This window comes from Apis florea, unplaced genomic scaffold (genome assembly GCF_048593485.1).
Source record: "Apis florea isolate Af1SG1 unplaced genomic scaffold, ASM4859348v1 contig_2272_pilon, whole genome shotgun sequence".
NCBI lineage: Eukaryota > Metazoa > Arthropoda > Insecta > Hymenoptera > Apidae > Apis > Apis florea.
In genome coordinates, this window is record NW_028256549.1 from 4,190,520 (window position 1) to 4,210,403 (window position 19,884).

The 19,884-nt window shown below is 42.4% G+C and overlaps 1 protein-coding gene across 6 annotated transcripts in view; it reads right to left on the reverse strand.

Moving 5' to 3' along the window:
* LOC100864886 (uncharacterized) overlaps nt 1-19,884 on the reverse strand; it is a 74,409-nt gene that overhangs the window by 1,433 nt on the left and 53,092 nt on the right. For 3 of the 6 annotated variants that reach the window (XM_086917779.1, XM_086917777.1, XM_086917778.1), the window contains exons 2-8: nt 8,467-8,556; nt 3,610-5,645; nt 3,043-3,308; nt 2,590-2,863; nt 1,362-1,828; nt 413-710; nt 29-154 (exon numbers count right to left, since the gene is read on the reverse strand). In XM_086917779.1, coding sequence (XP_086773905.1) covers nt 29-154; nt 413-710; nt 1,362-1,828; nt 2,590-2,863; nt 3,043-3,308; nt 3,610-5,645; nt 8,467-8,548 — 3,549 coding nt within the window. In that variant the 5' untranslated portion in view covers nt 8,549-8,556. Of the gene's footprint in view, nt 1-28; nt 155-412; nt 711-1,361; nt 1,829-2,589; nt 2,864-3,042; nt 3,309-3,609; nt 5,646-8,462; nt 8,557-19,884 lie in introns of all 6 variants that reach the window. The other 3 variants (XM_086917780.1, XM_086917781.1, XM_086917782.1) reach the window with 2 other exon arrangements.

Here is a 19,884-nt window from a genome sequence, read left to right on the forward strand (position 1 = left end):
TTTATAGGCGAAGTTATTTTATAAATACCTGGCAAGAATCTTGGCCCCCGCTCTCGTATCCGGCGCAAAGAAAAATGTCCGGTATGAACTCGTGTCTCCCAGCCCTCAGGAACATTGACTTACACCTATCGTTACTCACTATGGGCACGGAAACCTGCAATAGGAAATCCAATTCTAGTTTAAATTAACAGTTTCTCATTTGTAAAAATCATTTTCAAATCATCTCTTGTCCCACCGATTTGTACAAAAACAACCCGAATCTTATGCTTCTCATTGAGATATTATAAATGTGAAAAGTGTTAAATCGTCAAAGGTTCGGTATTTCATACGATTCTTTTTATATTGATTTAAAGAATTTAAAACTGTCATTTTTCGTGGATTTATAATTACTACGTAAGGTTGCAAACTTCACCTCTTGCAACACGGATGGCAGGGTGCCACCCTCGCTCAATCTTCCCCAACCGGTGACGGTCGCATTCTCGCCGATCAGAAGATCATCAGTGGCAGGAAGACAGATCGGCGAGATATGCGGAGCGAAGGTCAACGAGCTTTCCAATCGAACCAACGCCAAATCGTATTCGTACGTGAAGAAATTATACTTCGGATGGACCACCTTCTTGGCCACGCCGCGTTCCACGTACGGCAATCGCTCTTGAACGGACGAAAAATCGTACTCGCCTACTCTGATCCGGATCTGCGAGGTCAACAGGCTGCAACAGAATCGATTTCAAATATTTCTCTCGTTTTGCATTCTTACGATCGTTGCTAATCAAGTGTACGGGTTAATCGAGGTTCATTTTCTACACGAGGGGCGGGCACATTTGCATTCACTCACGTACCAAGAGGCTGTAATCATAACAGGAAGCAATTACGTACACTGATCCCGCTTCTTCTTATGATCCGCGGCTCCCTAGACTTTCTATCTTCGTCTTTATACATTTCTTTTCCTTATTATTTTCGATATTATTAGCATGTCTCGAAAGTTATTTTCGACATTAATAGCAAACAGTTTCGTTTTATTGTACTTTTCATATTGGATACACTCTTCTCTCTACTTTCTTTTATTTTTGTTCTATGCATCTTGAAACGAAAGAAATAATATATTTAATAAAACCACGTGCATGAATTATTTTGCAAATAAGTTTTCAAACTATAACAATTTAATAACCTAATATTTTATATATCTTGTATATATATACATATACATTTATGAAAAATTTAAATGTGCACAAATATACAAAATGCATATAATCTACTAAAATGATGTATGCAAAAAAGAAACAGATTTCTACTTATTCTTTTCTAACTAACGTCATTCAGAAAAATTTCAATTTGCAACATCTCCAAGAAATTCTACTCACTCATCGACACAGTGTCCCGCGGTCGCGATCCAGTTCTCGTTCAGCACCGCGCCGCCGCATCGATGGGTGCTCGAGAAGCCGAAGAACGAGGTGCGCCTGACGGATACCTGCCAAGGCCATCGACCGAACGGCGCGTCCTTGCCTCCAACGATCCTGGTCTCGGGTCGTGGAAACAGAGGCGGTACCCCGCACTGCATGCCCTTGCTCTCGGTTGCGGCCGAGACGGTCAACACCGATCCAGTTTTCGCGACCGCCTCGGTCGTGGACACGGTCGTATCAGGTTTTGGTGTCGTGGTGGTTGTCGTCGTAGTCGTGGTCGTGGTGGTGGTGGTGGTGGTGGTGGTGGTACTGGTGGTGGTCGTGGTGGACGTGGTGGTTTTCTTCGTGGGTCTGGGCCTTGCGGAGGTCTCGAAGTGGGACGTGGTGATGTAATGCGCGGCGCCGAGCGGCTTGTGGAACTCCGTGTTCTGCGAAGAGAAAAGGAAAAAAAAAAAAAAAAAAAGGAAATGCGAGTTGAATCGACTCTATTCGACTGCCGTTCGAATTTATTAATTTTCCGAATGGACGGCTCCGTTTTGTAACACGATGCTCAATGGACTGTGTAATCGAGTCGAAGGCCGATCGGTTCCTTTGTCAGTGATTAACAGTAATCGGACGAGTGAAAAAAAAAAAGAAAAAAGAAGAAAAAAAGAAAAATCGGGCTACGTTGTTCTTCTTACGACGAATATCGATAGGAGGATCGATATTAGAGGGGTTTGCGGGATATGGAGTGTACTCGAGGATGTAATATGATAAAGTTGTTCCTCCGAGGGGAAACTGATTTCTAGATAAGACGCGGAAGCGTTTCAGGTATCGGGCGGGGAAGAAGTGTTCGCGATTATGGCTCGCGGTTATAAGAGCAAGAGAATTCTTGAGTTATTCGATAATTTCAGTGTACGATTATTAAAAGTATCCATCATTCGAATACTTTACTTGTTTTGCAGTAAGTTCTTCGACTGGAATAATAGATTCCATTCGTTTTACGCACTACTACTTCATACATTTTTACACATTTATTTTATTCCTATTATTGTTTCTTTAAATATATTGCGGGCAAATGAAGAAAGCCGAGAATACGCATTATACGATAATTATTTAAGAAGCACCGTGAAGAGAATCTCTTAATCTATCGATATTGAGAAATTACAAATGAAACACGTTTTATACAATACAAATATCCACTACGTACTTCTTGTGGTTCGGTTGGTTTGAAGCTTGGCCGTGGTGGAAACGCTTCAGGCCCATTCTGAAGGAGGCTAGGATTATCCGTCCAATGCGGTTTCAAGGACGGCCTTGGTGGTGTCCAACTGTTCTCCGACCAGAAATGGGAGTTGCTGGTCAACGGTTTGACCGTCTCGAGCGAGCTCATCGGCTTGGTGGACAAGGAAGGTCTCTGCTTCGTGACGAACACCGGTTCAGTGGTCACATGCCAGTGAGAGGTTTGTGGCAAGGATCCGGCTGCGCTAGAATGAAAGAAAAGCTTGAAGCTCGAAAACGCTTCGTTCCACTTCGCTTCCTTGGAGCCATTAATTATGGAGGAAATTTACGATTGCGCGTTAATTCCGCGCAGTTGAATAAAAGCGGAAATGATAAAGAGAGGAAGAATTTTCGAGGGTAGGAACGCAAGGACATAGTCGGATACCTGGTGGTGGATTGGCCGCTCAAGTGTGACGGTCTGATTGTGGTCGAAGTTTTCACGGCTGTGCTCGGACCATTGGGTTTCGAGACGAAGTTCGGCCTGGTATCCGGTTGCTCGTTCATCAGGATCGGCCGATAGGTTGTCGTCTTGATCGAGAAGTACGGTTTCGAGAAGTCTGTGGTCGGTTTAGGGGATACCGGTTTGGTAGCCCATTGTGGACGTTCCGTGTGAATGAAGTTCAAGCTCGGATGAGGGTCCTTGGCTGATTCCTGATGAGATGGTTAAACACTTTTAAACTTTACTTTGAAAGCAAACTCCAAAAATCAACAAATTTCGATGCCACGTTGAATTCGAAAACACTAGAACGTCGATTATTCAAACTAATTTGGGGATAAATTTGTTTGAATAAAAGAATCTTCGATCAGAAGGAATACATTATGAAACGATTAAATAAATTTATTACGTAAAAAAATTCATACTTATTCCGAATTCGAATAAGCGATGTTTTGCGAATGGTATTTGACAAAAAGTAACATCATCATTTTTAAAATTTTACAATCAAACGCTTACATTTTCATCAACCGAATTAACACTCGGTCTATGAATCGATTCCTGAACGCTCAAATCTCCGTCCTCTGTTTTACTATCGTCGGGCCTCGACTCGGATGGTCTTTGGTTGTTAGGCCTGTTGGGCCTGATGCCTTCATCTTCGCTAGACGCATGCTCTTTTCCAGGTAACCTAATCACCAATGTATTGAGTCCCGTATCTATCTTATCTTTGTATCCCTGATGATGATTTTGAAAGCCTTCGTGCGTCGTGTCTTTCTCTTTGACAACCGTGTGTTGGTCACTTTCCGGTCTCGGCTTTTGAAGACTCGGGAAGTCATGATGACCAGGTCTCTTCGAATCTTGATTATTCTCCTCCCATACAGGTTTTTTCGTGCTTTGAGATCCCTTTTCCGAATTGTCAGAGGATGCAGGTCTTTTAGTACTTTGAGATCCCTTCTCCCAAATTTCAGAGGATCCAGGCCTCCTAGTGCTCTGAGAACCTTTTTCCCAAACATTAGGTAATTCTGGTCTCTTGGTACTTTGGTACTCTTTCTCCCAAGATTCAGAAGAGCTTGGTCTCTTCGTGCTCAAAGATCCTTTCTCCCAAGATTCAGAGGATCCTGGTCTTTTAGTGCTATGAGTGTTCTTCTCCCAAATTTCAGAAGTCCCTGGTCTTTTAGTACTATGAGTATTCTTTTCCCAAACTTCAGAGGATCCTGGTCTTTTTGTGCTATGAGTGTTCTTCTCCCAAATTTCAGAGGATCCTGGTCTTTTGGTACTGTGAGTATTCTTTTCCCAAACTTCAGAGGATCCTGGTCTTTTGGTACTATGAGTATTCTTCTCCCAATTTTCAGAGGATCCTGGTCTTTTGGTACTATGAGTATTCTTTTCCCAAACTTCAGAGGATTCTGGTCTTTTGGTACTATGAGTATTCTTCTCCCAAACTTCAGAGGATCCTGGTCTTTTGGTGCTATGAGTGTTCTTCTCCCAATTTTCAGAGGATCCTGGTCTTTTGGTGCTGTGAGTATTCTTTTCCCAAACTTCAGAGGATCCTGGTCTTTTGGTGCTATGAGTATTCTTCTCCCAATTTTCAGAGGATCCTGGTCTTTTGGTGCTATGAGTATTCTTCTCCCAATTTTCAGAGGATCCTGGTCTTTTGGTGCTATGAGTATTCTTCTCCCAATTTTCAGAGGATCCTGGTCTTTTGGTGCTGTGAGTATTCTTCTCCCAAATTTCAGAAGTTCCTGGTCTTTTGGTGCTATGAGTGTTCTTCTCCCAATTTTCAGAGGATCCTGGTCTTTTGGTGCTGTGAGTATTCTTCTCCCAAACTTCAGAAGTTCCTGGTCTTTTGGTGCTATGAGTGTTCTTCTCCCAAGCTTCCGAGAGTCCTGGTCTCTTGGTACTTTGAAACTCCTTGTCCCAAGATTCAGGAGAGCTCGGTCTCTTGGTGCTCTGAGAACCCTTCTCCCAAGAATCGGGAGATCCTGGTCTTTTGGTGCTATGAGAGCCCTTCTCCCAAATTTCTGGGGAGCTCTGAGACCCTTTCTCCCAGAAATTCGACGAGGAGGCGGGAACCGCAGAGGTTTGGATCCTGTCCTTGTGATCGTTCGCGGGTTTCGCGTGCGGTCTTTTTTGCAGCGGCCTAGCGGAACCGGCCGGCAGCGGTTTGTGCGGTCTGCCGGACCCTCCGGAAGACTCGAGCGTCTCGGATGGATGGTAACTCGGCCTGGCGGTGCTCGTGTCCGTGACGAGGAAGCTGGAGAGGGAGGTGAGCGTGGGCCTGGTCGACTCGTTGCCCAGCGCCTCGGCCAGGGTCGGCCTCAACGGGTCCAAAGAGGATGCTTGTTGATGATGAAGGTGGTGATGATGATGGTGATTGGAGGCGGTGATCGCGTTCGTCGTCGTGTTGTGCACGCAGCAGCTGCCGAACATGAACGTGTCCACGCACACGCCCACGTGCGTGCCCTCAGACTTGATGCACTCCCACACGAACATGCAGGTGCCCTCCTTGGACTCTGGACCCGGGGCTCGACAGGGTTTCGGGGTGATTTTGTAACCTGTACGCGAATATATATAGTGTAATTTCTCGTCATTTTTAATTGTCAGGATTTTGCTTCGATTTGTTTCAAAGAGGATTGTCAAGCGGTTCAAAGTGGTTAAAGCTAGTGAGAATGGTTCAAGGTGAGCTTTCATTATTCTGTGACCGATATCGACCCACCTTTATGTGTTTTAGAGAATGAAAGAATTGGATTAATGTAAGGGATGGATGAAGAAGATGGATAGATAATGCTCGGTGAAGGTTCGATAAAGTTTATCGACTGTCAAGATTTTACGATAGATTCTGGAATATTAACGAAAAAGAAAATTCAATTTTTGCGAAGTATAATCAGCTGACATATATGTTAACCCGATAAGTTTCATGATTGATTCTCGTTATTTTTTTGTTTCGCGACATGCACGAAGGTTAAAAGTAGGGCAGCGAGAAACGCACAATTACGCTTGACCATTTAATATACAACGTTTATTCGAGACTGAAGGATCAATTTGAAAAATCTGCCTGTAACGATCGGTGCTAACAAGAGTGGTTCACGAATTCAATCGACGCCTGTTTCTTCATCTTCGGATACCACGTGACCTACATGACCACGCGGTGCGTGATAAGCCACCGTTCAAACAGATATCGATGCACCTTCGTAATTAACAACGGCATCCTGGGAACCTCGAGGTCGCGTCGTTCGAAGAATAATCGTTTCCCTCGTGTTCGGGGAATAACCGCCCGGATCGATAACTTACCGACCGAGCGATTCTCTTTCGGATTTCGGCCGAATCGCTAATTAACCGGGCCCGGTACCGCTGTTCGGATCGAGTTCGGTAATTGGAGCGTTGTTAACGTCCCAACCTTTCGATAGAATCTTTCTTCCAGTTTCTTCTCCAGTGAAAGTGCGGCGTGGCCCTTGTCGAGAGAGGATATTCGTGTGGCCGTGTGAAGCCGAAAGGACACACGCGCGAGAAAAAAGAAGGATGATCAAAAATGAAGAGAGAGAGACAGAGAGAGAGAGAGAGAGAGAAAATAAAAAAAAAAGAAAGGAAAAACGGTGCGGTCGATCGTCCAAGTGTACGAGAGTACGTAGACCTGGGCCAGGTCGTTAACCGAGACAGTAAGAGCGCGTAAGCCGACGTAAATTGCCGCGGTTCTCTACCTTCACGGTCTCGCTTTCTCCCGATAAGAGCGGCGTTAATTAAAGAAAAACTTTATCGGTGGCCGACGTTCGTCTTCACAGCAGAGGGAACACAATGGGCCGAAGATTCGTGGTGGATTTACTTACGATTTGAGGCAATTAAGATATTATTTTCTATTGGTTTCAAGTAACCTATTATATTGGTTCCACTGTACTTTGACTAATCATTTTCAGGCTAACCGAGATACCGTTCGAGATAACAAAGTTACGTTTCTCACAAAAATATAGTAATTAATGCATCGTGAAAAACTTGACCAAACTCATTACCACTGTACACAACGATACGACTGTGAAACTGGTTCTGGTTAAAAAAGACAAGTATAAAATTTATTTTTAAATTGAGTAAAATCCACCAGTAATCTTAAGGCATATCTTATCGACGTAATGTACACTTTTCATTTAATAGAAACCGATACTATCTTCCTTCTCAACAAATTCCATTCCATCGTTTAGATTAACAGAATAATCTCTTAAAACAGACTTTACAAAAAAAAAAAAAAGAAAAAAGAAAAAATATCACGCCAGATTACAAGATTGTTTTCTTCGAAATATAAAAAAAAAGATAAATACATCGAGCTTTTCATCATGCACGTGGATTAACAATAATCGTTACAAATATTCCACATACGTTCCTTTCTACAGAGTCGCGAAAAAGGGTAAACGTCAAACACGTCTGTTTGGCGGAATATTAAACGGCACATCGGTTTCTGTGTCGCGGATGATTAACACAGGGATCACTCTCTTTCGCTGATGCACGGTTTTCCTCATTGTCCCGGCTAGTAATCAAACGGGGGGATATTAAACCGGCTCCTCGTTCACGAACAAGCAACGATACTTGCAGGATAATTACGTCCCGTTCGTTACGATTCTATGTACACAACGATTCTACATACACAGACCTGTCCAAGTTAGAAATATTAATCCGCTATTAATACGTGTCGAACGAGAAAAGTATCGAGGGGGCCGATACTTTGAAATATTTATCGTGCTTGCATAGACACTCTAAATGCTACGTGGCGCAACGTGGTCATCGATTTTCAAATCATCGTGAAACGAGTTTTCCATTCTTCCTCTCTCTCTCTTTTGCCCACAGGAAAGGAAGGAAGGAAAGAAATTAGTCGAAGAACCCTTTGTTCCCTTTTTTTCTTGACTTCCCCACCGACCGAGCACACGACCGAGCTGCACCTTGACCGAGTTCCTTCTTCCAATTAGGCGTTACACATTTCACGGGGAGGAAAGAGAAACAGGTGAGGAGCGGAGAAAGGGTACGAGAACGAGGAAACGTTTAACGACGGGAGGGTCCAAACCAGAACTGGCTACTTTTTTGCGAAAGAGTTAAGTATCCGTTTGTACAAACGATGGAAACTGTTATTTACTTGGAAATTGAGAAGAGGCCAGAGAGAGAGAGAGAGAGAGAGAGGAGAGAGGTGGTCGATCTAAATACGCGAGACGTCAGGCATAGCATTAAAACGAAGGGAATCCGATTAATGGCCAGTTCTGGTTCGAAAGCACGCGAGAGAGTTCCCTCGGCGAAGGAAGTGGTCCAGCCAAGAAAGTCGGGGAGACACGAGGAAAGGAACGCGGCGGCGAGGCTACTGAAATACTTGGGTTTAAAACCACCAAAAGGAGTATTACTGACTGTGACCTCGATTCAGCGTGCTCAGGGACCTGGCGATGCCCGACCACCAGAGAATTGTGGCCACGTAACCGATCCACCGCATCCTGATCCCTGAAATCGGAAACATTAGTTAGATACAGGTGTTCGAACCTCCACCTCCTCTCCCTTCTTTTTTTTTAATCCGCGAACGAGATATCTCGGCACGAAATTTTATTCGAAGAAAAAAAAAATATTTGGCAGATTAAATTAACGGGCATCGATTTTCAATGATTGATCGTTCGTACGAAAAATTTTTAAATCTAATTTTTCGCTGGATATCTCGTTATTCAAATATGAAAAATTAAATAGTTTTGACAGATGATCTTTGAGAGAGAGACAAGTTGTCAAGGATAGTTTTAAAATAGAAAAATAGTTTTATTTCAAGTTTTTTGAGTGATTTCTGAAAAAATCAAGATTGGACAGAAGAATATGTAACGAATTGAATTTTCAAATTCAATTATCTCGAAGGTATTAATTTAAAACTTGAAATAAAATTTTATTTTACACTTTTCGATTATTTTCACATTTCATCCAATCCAGGAATTAGCTAATTTTACACCAGAAAAAAGCTTTAAACTTAATTTTCTCAAAAAGTAGAAAAACTTTAAATAGAAAATTCTATATTTATCTTATATTTTCAAACATGTATCTTTTCAAATAGATAACCACTTAAATCGAATTAACGTGTGTCTCTACATTTCGCAAAAAAAAAAAAAAAAAAAAAAGAAAAATTTTACAAAGCAAGATATTTCAGATCGACCTAACCTAATGCGCGATTCTTTTCAAAAAAAAAAAAAAAAAGAAGAAGAAGAATTCTTTTCGCATAAAAATCGAACATCGACGAAGAACGGTTAAAGCGCAAGTCAACCTATATTCTCGCAAAAAAATACGAAAATAATTCTTGAACGAACATCCCGCTCGAGGGTATTGTTACGCGCGCAAGGTTAATCCTCGAGAATCATGCAAATTGCACAAGCGTTTCCATCGGTGGCACAGTTGCAAAACTCTTCTCTAATCCCATCGGAGGGCTTGGCCGTGTGTGCGTTCCACGGGTTACAACACCTGTATGACTCCGCGTTATTGCCTTCCCCGCCGATGCGCCGTTGCACACAGTTGCTCGCGCACTCCTCGGTTTCTGTTACTAATAAGCGTGGCTAATGCCACGCGTTCCTCGCGCGCCTTGGCTAGGTGCCAAAGTACGATTCCGAGGTCACATTTTCGCTCTCGATCGGGAAACCAAGCGGAATCGATCGTTATCCCCGTCCGTTTTTCTCTTTGGATTCCCTCCTTCGTTTTATACATATTTTATATATATTTTATCTTGCGCTCTATTTTCGGATCGATCGATCGATTATTAATTATACAAAAGTTGAAGTTATTTCAATTATGTTTGAACGTCGATTTCGAGTAGATTTTTTTTAATCTCGTGGAAACTTTTCACCGTGTTCAATCGTGTATTTCTTTTTTTTTTTTTCGACTCGAATAGATAAAATAAAAATATGCGGAAAAGGGATTCGTTCTTTTCATCTCGTTCTTATCTTGAAATTTAATTTATTCCGGTTATCCTTATTACTCTTTGTTACGCACACATTCCGCTCCTTGGCTCGCTCCACTTCAGAATGGAGGATCAAAGTGAGGAAAATAGGAGAATTTCCAACCGATTCGATCCACGTATAATATCAACGGCTGATTTTTCATAACGTTATATCACTGGAACGAAATTGAATGGCGCAACAATCGCGCGCACCGCTCCTTTCTATATCCCGGTCGAAAGAACTCGTCACACTGTAACGGTTTAATGAAATGTGCGATTGCACTGGACCGTTCAGCCGTGCCTTTGTACTAGAAACCTTTCACGGGATTCATAATTTTTGCGTCCGCCGTCTTATGAGCCTGTACACGCCGCGCGGTAACCTGAATTCAATGGCGGCGTAATATCGGCGTACGTGGAGGAGGTCAGTGTGGTGTACGCGTGGAAAATCAATGGATCGCCCCTGGTGCTCTCGTCTCGCCTCCGTGGGTGGGGCCCGCGGAGATTCAATTAAATCGACCCCTTTGTTAGCACGTGCTTGATCGTGACGAATGCCGTGCATTCGAGTTTGACTTATTGTGTTAATAAGAGGTCATCGATTTTCTATCCTTTGACTTTGACGCCTTCGAGCCTCCCTCTTATCGAAAACTCTCCAGAAATTTTACTCGTGGAAAATTATTGCTCAGAAAAAAAAAAACAAATTTCCCAAAAATATCTCTAAACACCCATCCAGAGAGCAATATATCATTCGTTATAATAATATTGTCCATACTATTCATTGTCTAACGAAATTGACGTGGAGAAAAATGTTTCATATATATTCTGGAATATATATAATATGGAATACATAGAGATACAGGTGCAGAGGATGAAGAGAAGATGAAAGGCGGTGCATAACGATTGGAAATGTAACTTGGTTATGTAAAAAAGGTTATGTCGTGTTGAATGGAAGCGAGGAAAGGGGAGGAAAGGAAAGAGGGCGAGGTGCGCCACAGCGTGTGTGTCTTTATGACGGGTCATCAGCGACTATTATGCAAATAAAACGAAAGAGCACGGTAGTAAAACGCAAGATATCGCGTAACGCTCGATGCCGGCCAACTTGCCAACGTTTCCACGGATGCTTGAATATTACGCGAAACTACACACGTACGCGTTCACCGCGCGTTTACACACGAGTCGCTTCGGTCAATTAGGGTATTGATTTAACAGGATTTCCAGCCCGGCGATGGAACTTCGACGTGAGAATGCGGGAAACGTAGTGTCACGCCTCGTAGTTGAAGTTCTTCCATGTATTCTCTCCTTCCTTTAGATCAATTTCTTTCTACGATTCCATCCTCTTTTTTTCTCTCCTCACAGAACGCAAACAAATTATTAAGAACAAATTCATATTCCTTTCCAAGTTCCAATCGATAAAAATCGTTTCGTTTCTTTTTTTTCTTTATGCAATAAGAACAATTGTAGCGTATATTCAAAATACAAAAATTCTTATTATTTTACTTATATCGTATACACTTTAGGAGAGACAAAACATTTCTCACTCTAGAACTTGTGTAAAAAAAACTTTAAAAACGAAGACTCTTCTTTCCTTTTTCCCAATTCTTTCCGCTCGAAAATTATTGTCTCGCTTTTTCCCAAACTTTTGCAACTACGTTTCGTCACGTTTCGTTACCGATCGAAAACAAAGTCTGTGATGATCGTAAAACCTGGGGGACACGGGGCGTACGTACGTAATTGAATCGGTAGCAGGTGCACCCTGCCTTCGACGCGAGAAGAAAAACGCGGCTCGATTGTTGATCCCAGAGAGAGAGAGAGAGAGAGAGAGAGAGAGAGAGAGAGAGAGAGAGAGAGAGAGAGAGGAGGAGGAGGAGGAAGAATTCTGGTTTCGAATACCGGGTCATCGGGCTGAGTTTCGGGTGCTTTCTCGCTCGTTTTTTCGGCCAATTTGTCTCGTTGACACCGATTCACAGTCGACCACGATCCCTGCTCGCTTTTTGCCTCGACGGGCGGATGCGGTTTTATCGCGTCTCGTATTTCAGAAGGCGACACACGCCGGACGGGGAGTGGATGTGGCTCCGTCCGCGGATCCTCGGCAAAATCGATATCCGATAAAAACTTCTGCGCCATTGCGAAACCTTTTGCGTCCCCTTCAAATCGATTTCTCGCTTCCTTTCCAACGTTGAATGGGACGAAGGGTGTATATCGAGTATACGTCGAGTCCAACAATGTCCAAGGAATCTTTATAGAGGGTCTCTCTTTTTTCCTCGATCATAAGAATCATAAGATTTTTAGATTCTTCAGATAGTTGATGTGTAATTATGCGTAAAGGATATGCAATTATTGGATATGTAATTTTGTTTGCGCGTTAAAATTGAAAAATATTACCGATTTTCGACCTGCTGTAATAATCTAAGCTCGTATCAATTATACATCTCTATTCGAGGTAGCATCGCTTCAAAGCTCGATTTTTCAATCGAAATTTATTCTATTCTATCTTGAACGCGATATTCTTTACGAACAAACACCATTTAACCACTTGCTTCGATAGGATCAGGATCTAAAGATTAATCTTCGCGTCGAATGTTAAAATATACAAGCGTTTAAGAATCGAGCAAGTTCGAGGATGTTGGAGCTTGTTGCGCTTCCGCAGGTGGAACGCTCGAATGCAAAGTGGTCTCGGTCTATCGGCCACGAGTGTCCATACAGGTGATATTTCTCGGCTCGGCCGTTCGTTCATTATCATTTTAAGCGAATCATGGGGAGGGAGGGGAAAGGGATTATTCGCGCTCCTGGCGAATCGTTTAGTCTCAAAACATTGATTCGACGTGGCCTGGGCCGTGTGTCAACACGTTTCACGCCACATAAATCAACCCGGTCGATGTTTCCAACTCGCCTCGGCCACGCTTTCGAAGAAAGCTCGCCCATCACGCTCGATTCGACTTGATTTACATCCGTCGTTTTACGCGAAAGCCTTTCGATCTTCCTCTTCTTCTTCTTCTTCTTCTTCTTCTTCTTCTTCTTCTCTTTCTTCTTCTTCTTTTTCTTCTTCTCTCTGCCCGATCGCGTGCCGACTATTCGATGACACTGAACGCGAGAAAACGCCTATTTTTCGTATCCGCGAAGATTTATTATCCTCGAAATAGCGTCTGTTACTTCATCCAATCCATTTAACTGCTAATTAACTTCCGTGTTCCGATATGTTTCAAAAGTGTAATTCGTATAGCCGTAAAAATTGTGGATGGACCTTTTGCAATTGGAATTGGAATCTGAAAGTGTGCACGATTTTAATTATTTTGAAAACACGCGCGTAAAATGATCTATATCGTAAAGTGTAAAACGTTACATTTCAATCGGACAAAGTTGGATCGGAAAATAATGCGATCAATACTCTTTTCTATCCATAATATCCTCTGATATATCTCAATCTTTTTCCTCAAGCATTTTCATTCAACTTCATTCAACCAATGTACAGATAAATAAAATTTCCATCTATTTCCACCTCGTCTCTCCGATTATCTACCGCGTATATCGTCTGTTACATTTGTAATTGGAATTCCAACTAATTCAGATAACAGATGAGTCCAATTAGAGTCGACTCGATCGATGAAAATTTCCTTCCAACGAATGGAAACTCTCGACTCGATCTATCAACGCGCGATATCTCATTTCGATCGTGATTGTGTTACCACGCTATTGTAATAATATATACGTTGCGTGGGCGGCTTGATCGATGGACGATTCGAAAGTTCTCTCAATCCCTTCGATTCACGAGAGGTCACGCGAGCGTGGCGTGGATGATAGAGGAGAGAAAATCAGCCGTACGCACGATGGCTGATTCTACTTGGTTGGTTTAGCCCGTCACTGGAAATCACTAGCGGCGGGACACGCGACGACGATCGATCCACCGAGTGGTATGCAAACATCAATTTCGTATTTCCGGACTGGCTTCGCCGCAGACAGAGCGATTTCTGAATGGGTCTGCCTCCTCCCCTCTTCTTCCCTTTTTCTCGAGTCGCTTGTCTCTTTGTTCCCAACGTTATATTGACTTTCCACAGATTTTTGTGTTGAAAGTTCGAGTTATTTCGGATTCTTTTCTTCGTAGACAGATCTTTGGTCGATCTCCTCAATCCTGACAATGATATTTCCTCCGATGTAATTTTTCCTTTATTTTTAAAGCGGATTGTTGAAGCTCCTCGCGTAACTTTTTAATTGTTGAACGAAAGTAGATTTTCCACGAATTCTTTCATAATGCAGATTTGTATATGGATTATTTATTTAGATTGCGTGGGTTAACTCAAAGAGAATTCAATAGACAGAAACGAGAGTGGAAGATAAAATTTGTTTTCGAAGAAGAGAAATTTAAGGATATCGAGGATGAATATTTTCCAAGCTCGTTCTGCGAAGGTGAGGAAAGTTTGTCGAGTATCGAAGTTCCAGCTTTGGAATTTATATGAGCATCGTAGAAAGTTTCGATAGTGGAGAAAAAGAAGGCAATGGGAAGAAGTATCGATATATTCGTTCTCCTCTTCTTATTTCTTCCCTGTATATTTCTCTTAGAATGGAAAATCTCTTCTTCTCGATTTGATGGATTACGCAGAGGCGCAATTTCGATTTCTATTTTTCCTTCCCCTTTCGATCGAAAACGAAAGTTTTCCGAAGCGAAACTGGCTCGGAACGAGCTTCTTATACGCGACTTGCTCGTCCCGGATATAGGACGAAATTTGAATTTTTATAAGAGCTGCTAACGTCGAGATCGAGCTCGTGGACCAAGCTTGTTTCTAACAAGCGTGAAAACGTTTCTTCTTACTTTTCTAACTTTTGCGTGCATGCATTTTTCATATCGAAAGATACGTTCTTTCAGAGCGTAGCGATAAACTTTTCCAAATCGGCCGATTATTTACCGAAACTTTTGTTATTTTGAACGGACGATTTACAAATTCGATTGAATTTTTATCCAACAGCCACTTAATTAATCATTGTAATGTATCTGGAAAATGAATCGAACCTTCACACCTCCTTAATTTTAATACGACGAAAACGAATTTGTATAATAAAAAAATCCTTTGAATCATTTTTCAATATCTTCGATTCGAAATCTTGAACCCGCGATCGATCGATCGATCGAAGTATCTATAGGGAACCGAGAGGAGCGATCGAGGCGGGGAAAGGAAGGCAAAGTCAGTCGAGGAACGACGGAGGAATAGAGTGCGTGTGCCCCTCGCGGTTGCGGAGGAACTGGGCCGTGGTCTCGTGTTACCTCGTCTCCCGCACGAGCGCCCGCAAAAAGTGACACATATTTCAGGGCAACGAGAACTCGGTTGACCGCGAGCACGCGGAACATATCCGGCACACCATTTTTCGCCGCTCGTTTCCATTGATCTCGATATCCCTCTCCTCCTCCTCTCCCTCTGTAAACATCCATCTAACATCCGCACGTCTTCTTTTCCCTTCGTTTCAATCCGAAATTTTTTTTTATTTTCTCGTTCTCAAAACTGTTACAACTTTATTGCTGGAGAAAAAGAGGTTCATTAGAATTAAAGCTTGACCGATGTCGACTCTGATCGTGGAATGATTTCAAAAATTTTTAATTCGAATGCCACGATTGACAGTTGAAAATATTTTGGTAATAATAATAAAAAGAAGGATGAGGTGTATAACGAACGGATCGATCGCAGGTTGGTCACATTAAAGATACTTGAAGGATACACCGTAGGCGATTCGATCGGCTTGGACCGAGACCGTTAAGCGTCCGCCGGCTAGGAAAGAAAACTACTGCTCTACCCTACATGCTTCGAATAGTGTTCCGATCGGTGGCCTCTCTGGGGCAAGGTCAAGAAGCAAAGAGTATAAAACTGTCGCTGACTTAGGTGTTTCCTGGCCGACCAGACATCGCGAGAAACCGTGCGCGGCAAAAAGTACACGCGCCACACGACCTACTGATCCGACGGATTTATCCGATCGTAACTCTTATCTCTTGGAATTTATCTAAACTATTCCCCTCCATCGACTCTCATCGACCCGTTCTCATTCCTCAGCATTTTAAATTTTCTCTAAATTATTATTATCTATCAATGTTTCACGAGGCGACTCGATATCTAACGTAACTTTTATGGATATAAATTTTACGAATCAATCCTTCCATCTTTCTACCATCCAGGATCAAATTTTCAAGATAAAAAGTATCGAGCGCCGCCTCGTAGCAATTTCAGAATTTTAAGTTATTCCATTATCATTCGATCGATCGATCATTGGAATGCAAATTTCGATCGTCGAATGATTGTTCGATCCTTCTTTCATCCGCAGCGCAATTCCATCGAGATGAAATATTCAAGAAGAATAATATTTTATAACCCGATATTCGGAATTTCTTTTATCAATTATCAACGAGTCTTCAGACGATTTACAAATTTTCAACGGAGAGCGAAGTTCAATCAAATTTGAAGCGAGGAAAAATCGTGCTGTTCGAGAAAAGCTTCCGCGCGAATTCGTGGAATTCTCGAAGACTGGACAAGAGCAATGGCTCGTGGCGCAGTCCTGTTTCTACTTTCTGCAACGGCGATAGTAAACGTCGCCGCCACTGAGCCCCCCATTAACATTCATAGTCGCGACGAGGTTTCATAATGCTCGTGCTTCTCCACCGGCTTCCTAAACACGTGCCAGGATCTCTACGTGACGGGATTTCGTGAACGTTAAAATTTATGCTCGCGTTTTCGGTTGTCCGCGTGAATAAACACAGGCGGATAATTACGTGGATAATCGAATAATTTTTCCTCCTCTGAAAGCGTTTTAATTTTTTAATTAATCTTCGAAATTCGAAGGATCCTTCGAAAAGATCGAAGAATTCTTTTGGGAGGTAAAAATTAAATCAAACTCGATGCAACAATGATCGAGTGTTGATAAATCTAACGATCATTGTACAATCTTTAAATCTTTTTCTGATTTTTGAAAATAGACAAAGTACGTGCGATGTTTCTTCGGTTCAATCGATGTGCAAAAGAAAGTATTAAATATAAGTAGCTATTGTTTCGTAATAATTTTATTAAGTGAGAGAATATGATACCTTAAACTTGAAAAAGAGAACTGATCACTATGCGCTAACACGATTCGATTCGATTTACAATTTTCCCCACCGCCTCTTAAATTTTATCCCCAAGCTCGAGACATTTCTCTCGCGTCATTCCATCACGACACGAGTTCGCAACAACGTTACGAACCCCGCCTGTAAATGAATCTTCTCGGATGCTACGAAACTTGTACCACGGCCCACACTCTATTGTAGGACACGTCTTATAGGACAAGCGAGGCCTCGATCCACGGTCAACATCCTTATCTCTCGTAGAATCTGTCATTTATTCGTCTCTTGCTTCAACGACATTTTTTAGTATCAACGCGCCACACCAATATACAGAGTGTCCGCTAATTGACAATTGACGTATAAGAAACGTATCATATTTCCTTCGTTCTCAATAAGTTTTCAATAAAATCTCAATCTCGATTCGAAAAAATATCTTTTTAGAATCGATCGATAGACCTGTCAATACTACGCATCGCTTGTCACTTCAAAGACAGATCTCCAACTTTCATTGGGCTCGTAAAAAAAGAAAGAAAAAATTTAAATTAGCATAAACATCGCGCGACATATAAACCAACCACCGACACAAGTACACGTTCCTTCCATCGTGTTCCATCGACGTCTCACGTGCACGGTGACACGATTCATTACACGGGCATTAATTCTAATTCCCGTGAGATTGTGCACACGATAACCGTGTGTTCTCCAGCTCCTCCTCCTCCGCAAACAAACGTTCCGTAACGAGTGTGTAGCTTGGGTTATCATCAACCGACTCTCGTTCCCATTTCCAGAACGTATTTAATCGTTCGTTTTGCCGCGAAAATATCCCACCGTGGCGTGGAAAACTGCGGAGAGGAGGAACGCGGCTTTCTATTGTGATGTGCGCGTCGGTCCACGCAGCGAGGAGGGTCAGATTTGAAGAAGGAGCCAACCTCGAGCAATTTAACCTCGTTATCCTTCGTGATACTCGATGGCTGATTAAGAACGCGTCAATTAACCCACTAACCGACCAATTAACCGGCCCTCCCTAACGGGGACAAAGGCCTCCCCCCTCGTTAATGCCCCTTTTTTCGACGCGATTCCCGACCAAGAGTCTTGAAATTCTATAATATTATTAAGAATTATTAAGACGTATAAACAACGAAATGTTCCTTTTTTTTTTTTTTTTTTTTTTAATCGTACAATTCTGTACACTTTACTTGGACAGCAACGAAAGGGAATTTTAAGCGACGAGGGAACGTAATACGCTCGCATTTAATTACACTCGTAATTTTTATAGCAACTATATATATATTTTTTACTAAGCATTTTTTAACTCGGATAATTGACGTTCTACCATGAAACGAAGAGGAACGATCGTCAATCGTAATTGGTACGTAAATCGCATATAAAGTATAAAGAGGGGAAATTAAATTGCAGTTTGAGAAGATGACGCGTTATGCATCGGCTAATAATGGACTGCAATTAGCAATTGCGACGACACTCCCCTCCGTCTCGACTTCACGGATTATGATATCATGGTTCGAAGTAACGATCGTATCGATCCTTTCGAAAGAAGCGAGATTTCTTCATCCCCTTCGTCCCTTCCTGTTGTTCTCGTCTAATCCTCGACAGAGATCGGTTTTGCCTTTCTTTGTCGTTCACTGCTCTTCCGTAACGCCCCGCCAAATCATCGGTTTCCCAGTTCACGAATGATCCTATCTGTAGCAGGCAGAGCTGCTTGATACCGCGGTAATTTAATTTATGTCTTTCCTGGCTTGTTCACTTGCCGACCGGCCAAGGCGTTCGCGGAGTTTTAACAAGCGGGCGTAGCACTTGCTTTTGCAGGAAATGGAGGATGATTAAGGGGAGCAGAAGAAGAGGCTGAGTTCGTCAGCCTGGAATTTGGTTGTTACCGCTTTCTCATGGGAAAGATTGTTCCCTTTCGAGTGTGCTCGCGATCGCACGTATCGTCCATTCTCTCACGCCGATCAAATCCCCAATTTCACTATTTGCTTCACGCTTCGTTTCGTTACGAATCGAAACGTCCCCTCGTTCTCGAAAGAAGATTTACACGTATTTATTGTTTAAAAGTTAGATTTTTAATCACGTTCCACCAACTCGTCTTGTCTCGATCATTCCTTATTTTTCCTTAAAAGACATTTTTAATGGCATTTTTTTTTATACGGCATTCGCCATATTATTTTCGATCCGCGCACGAGAGATATACGACATACGATGAATTATTTTACAGTTGTAATTATTTATTATAAAAGGCGTATCCAGAGGTTTTATTCGATAAAATTGCCTCTATTATTTTTTCGAACAATCAAGAATGTAAATATGGCTCTCTGGCGCCGGAGAGTTAATACGACGGACGCGTGATTGCCACGTTGAGGAGATTAAGATGATCTATAAGAACACGGACTATTAAAGATTGGATTACTAGGCATTATTGAAGATGGCATCCTACGAACAACTATTAATCGCCTCGTGGGGTGCGAATGCCGGGCAAATTGGATCGTAATTAGCCACCGGTTTTTGCGCGATTTATGTCCCTTAATAAACTGACCCGAGTATTCATAATCCTCCCCATGTTATTTCCGAGATATGGCTTTTTGCTCCGCTTCGTTTCGGACCACTCGGCGTAGACTCTGTCGATGATGTACAGTTACTCAATCGCGGAAAGAGAGGCGAACAACCGTGAAGAGGAAGACGAGATATCGACGCGTGTTTCGCCGGCTACCGTATCCCATACCGGCCTGCTATCAGATCGTACACGAGAATAACAATAGTTACGTTCAGGGAGAGGCCAAGAAGA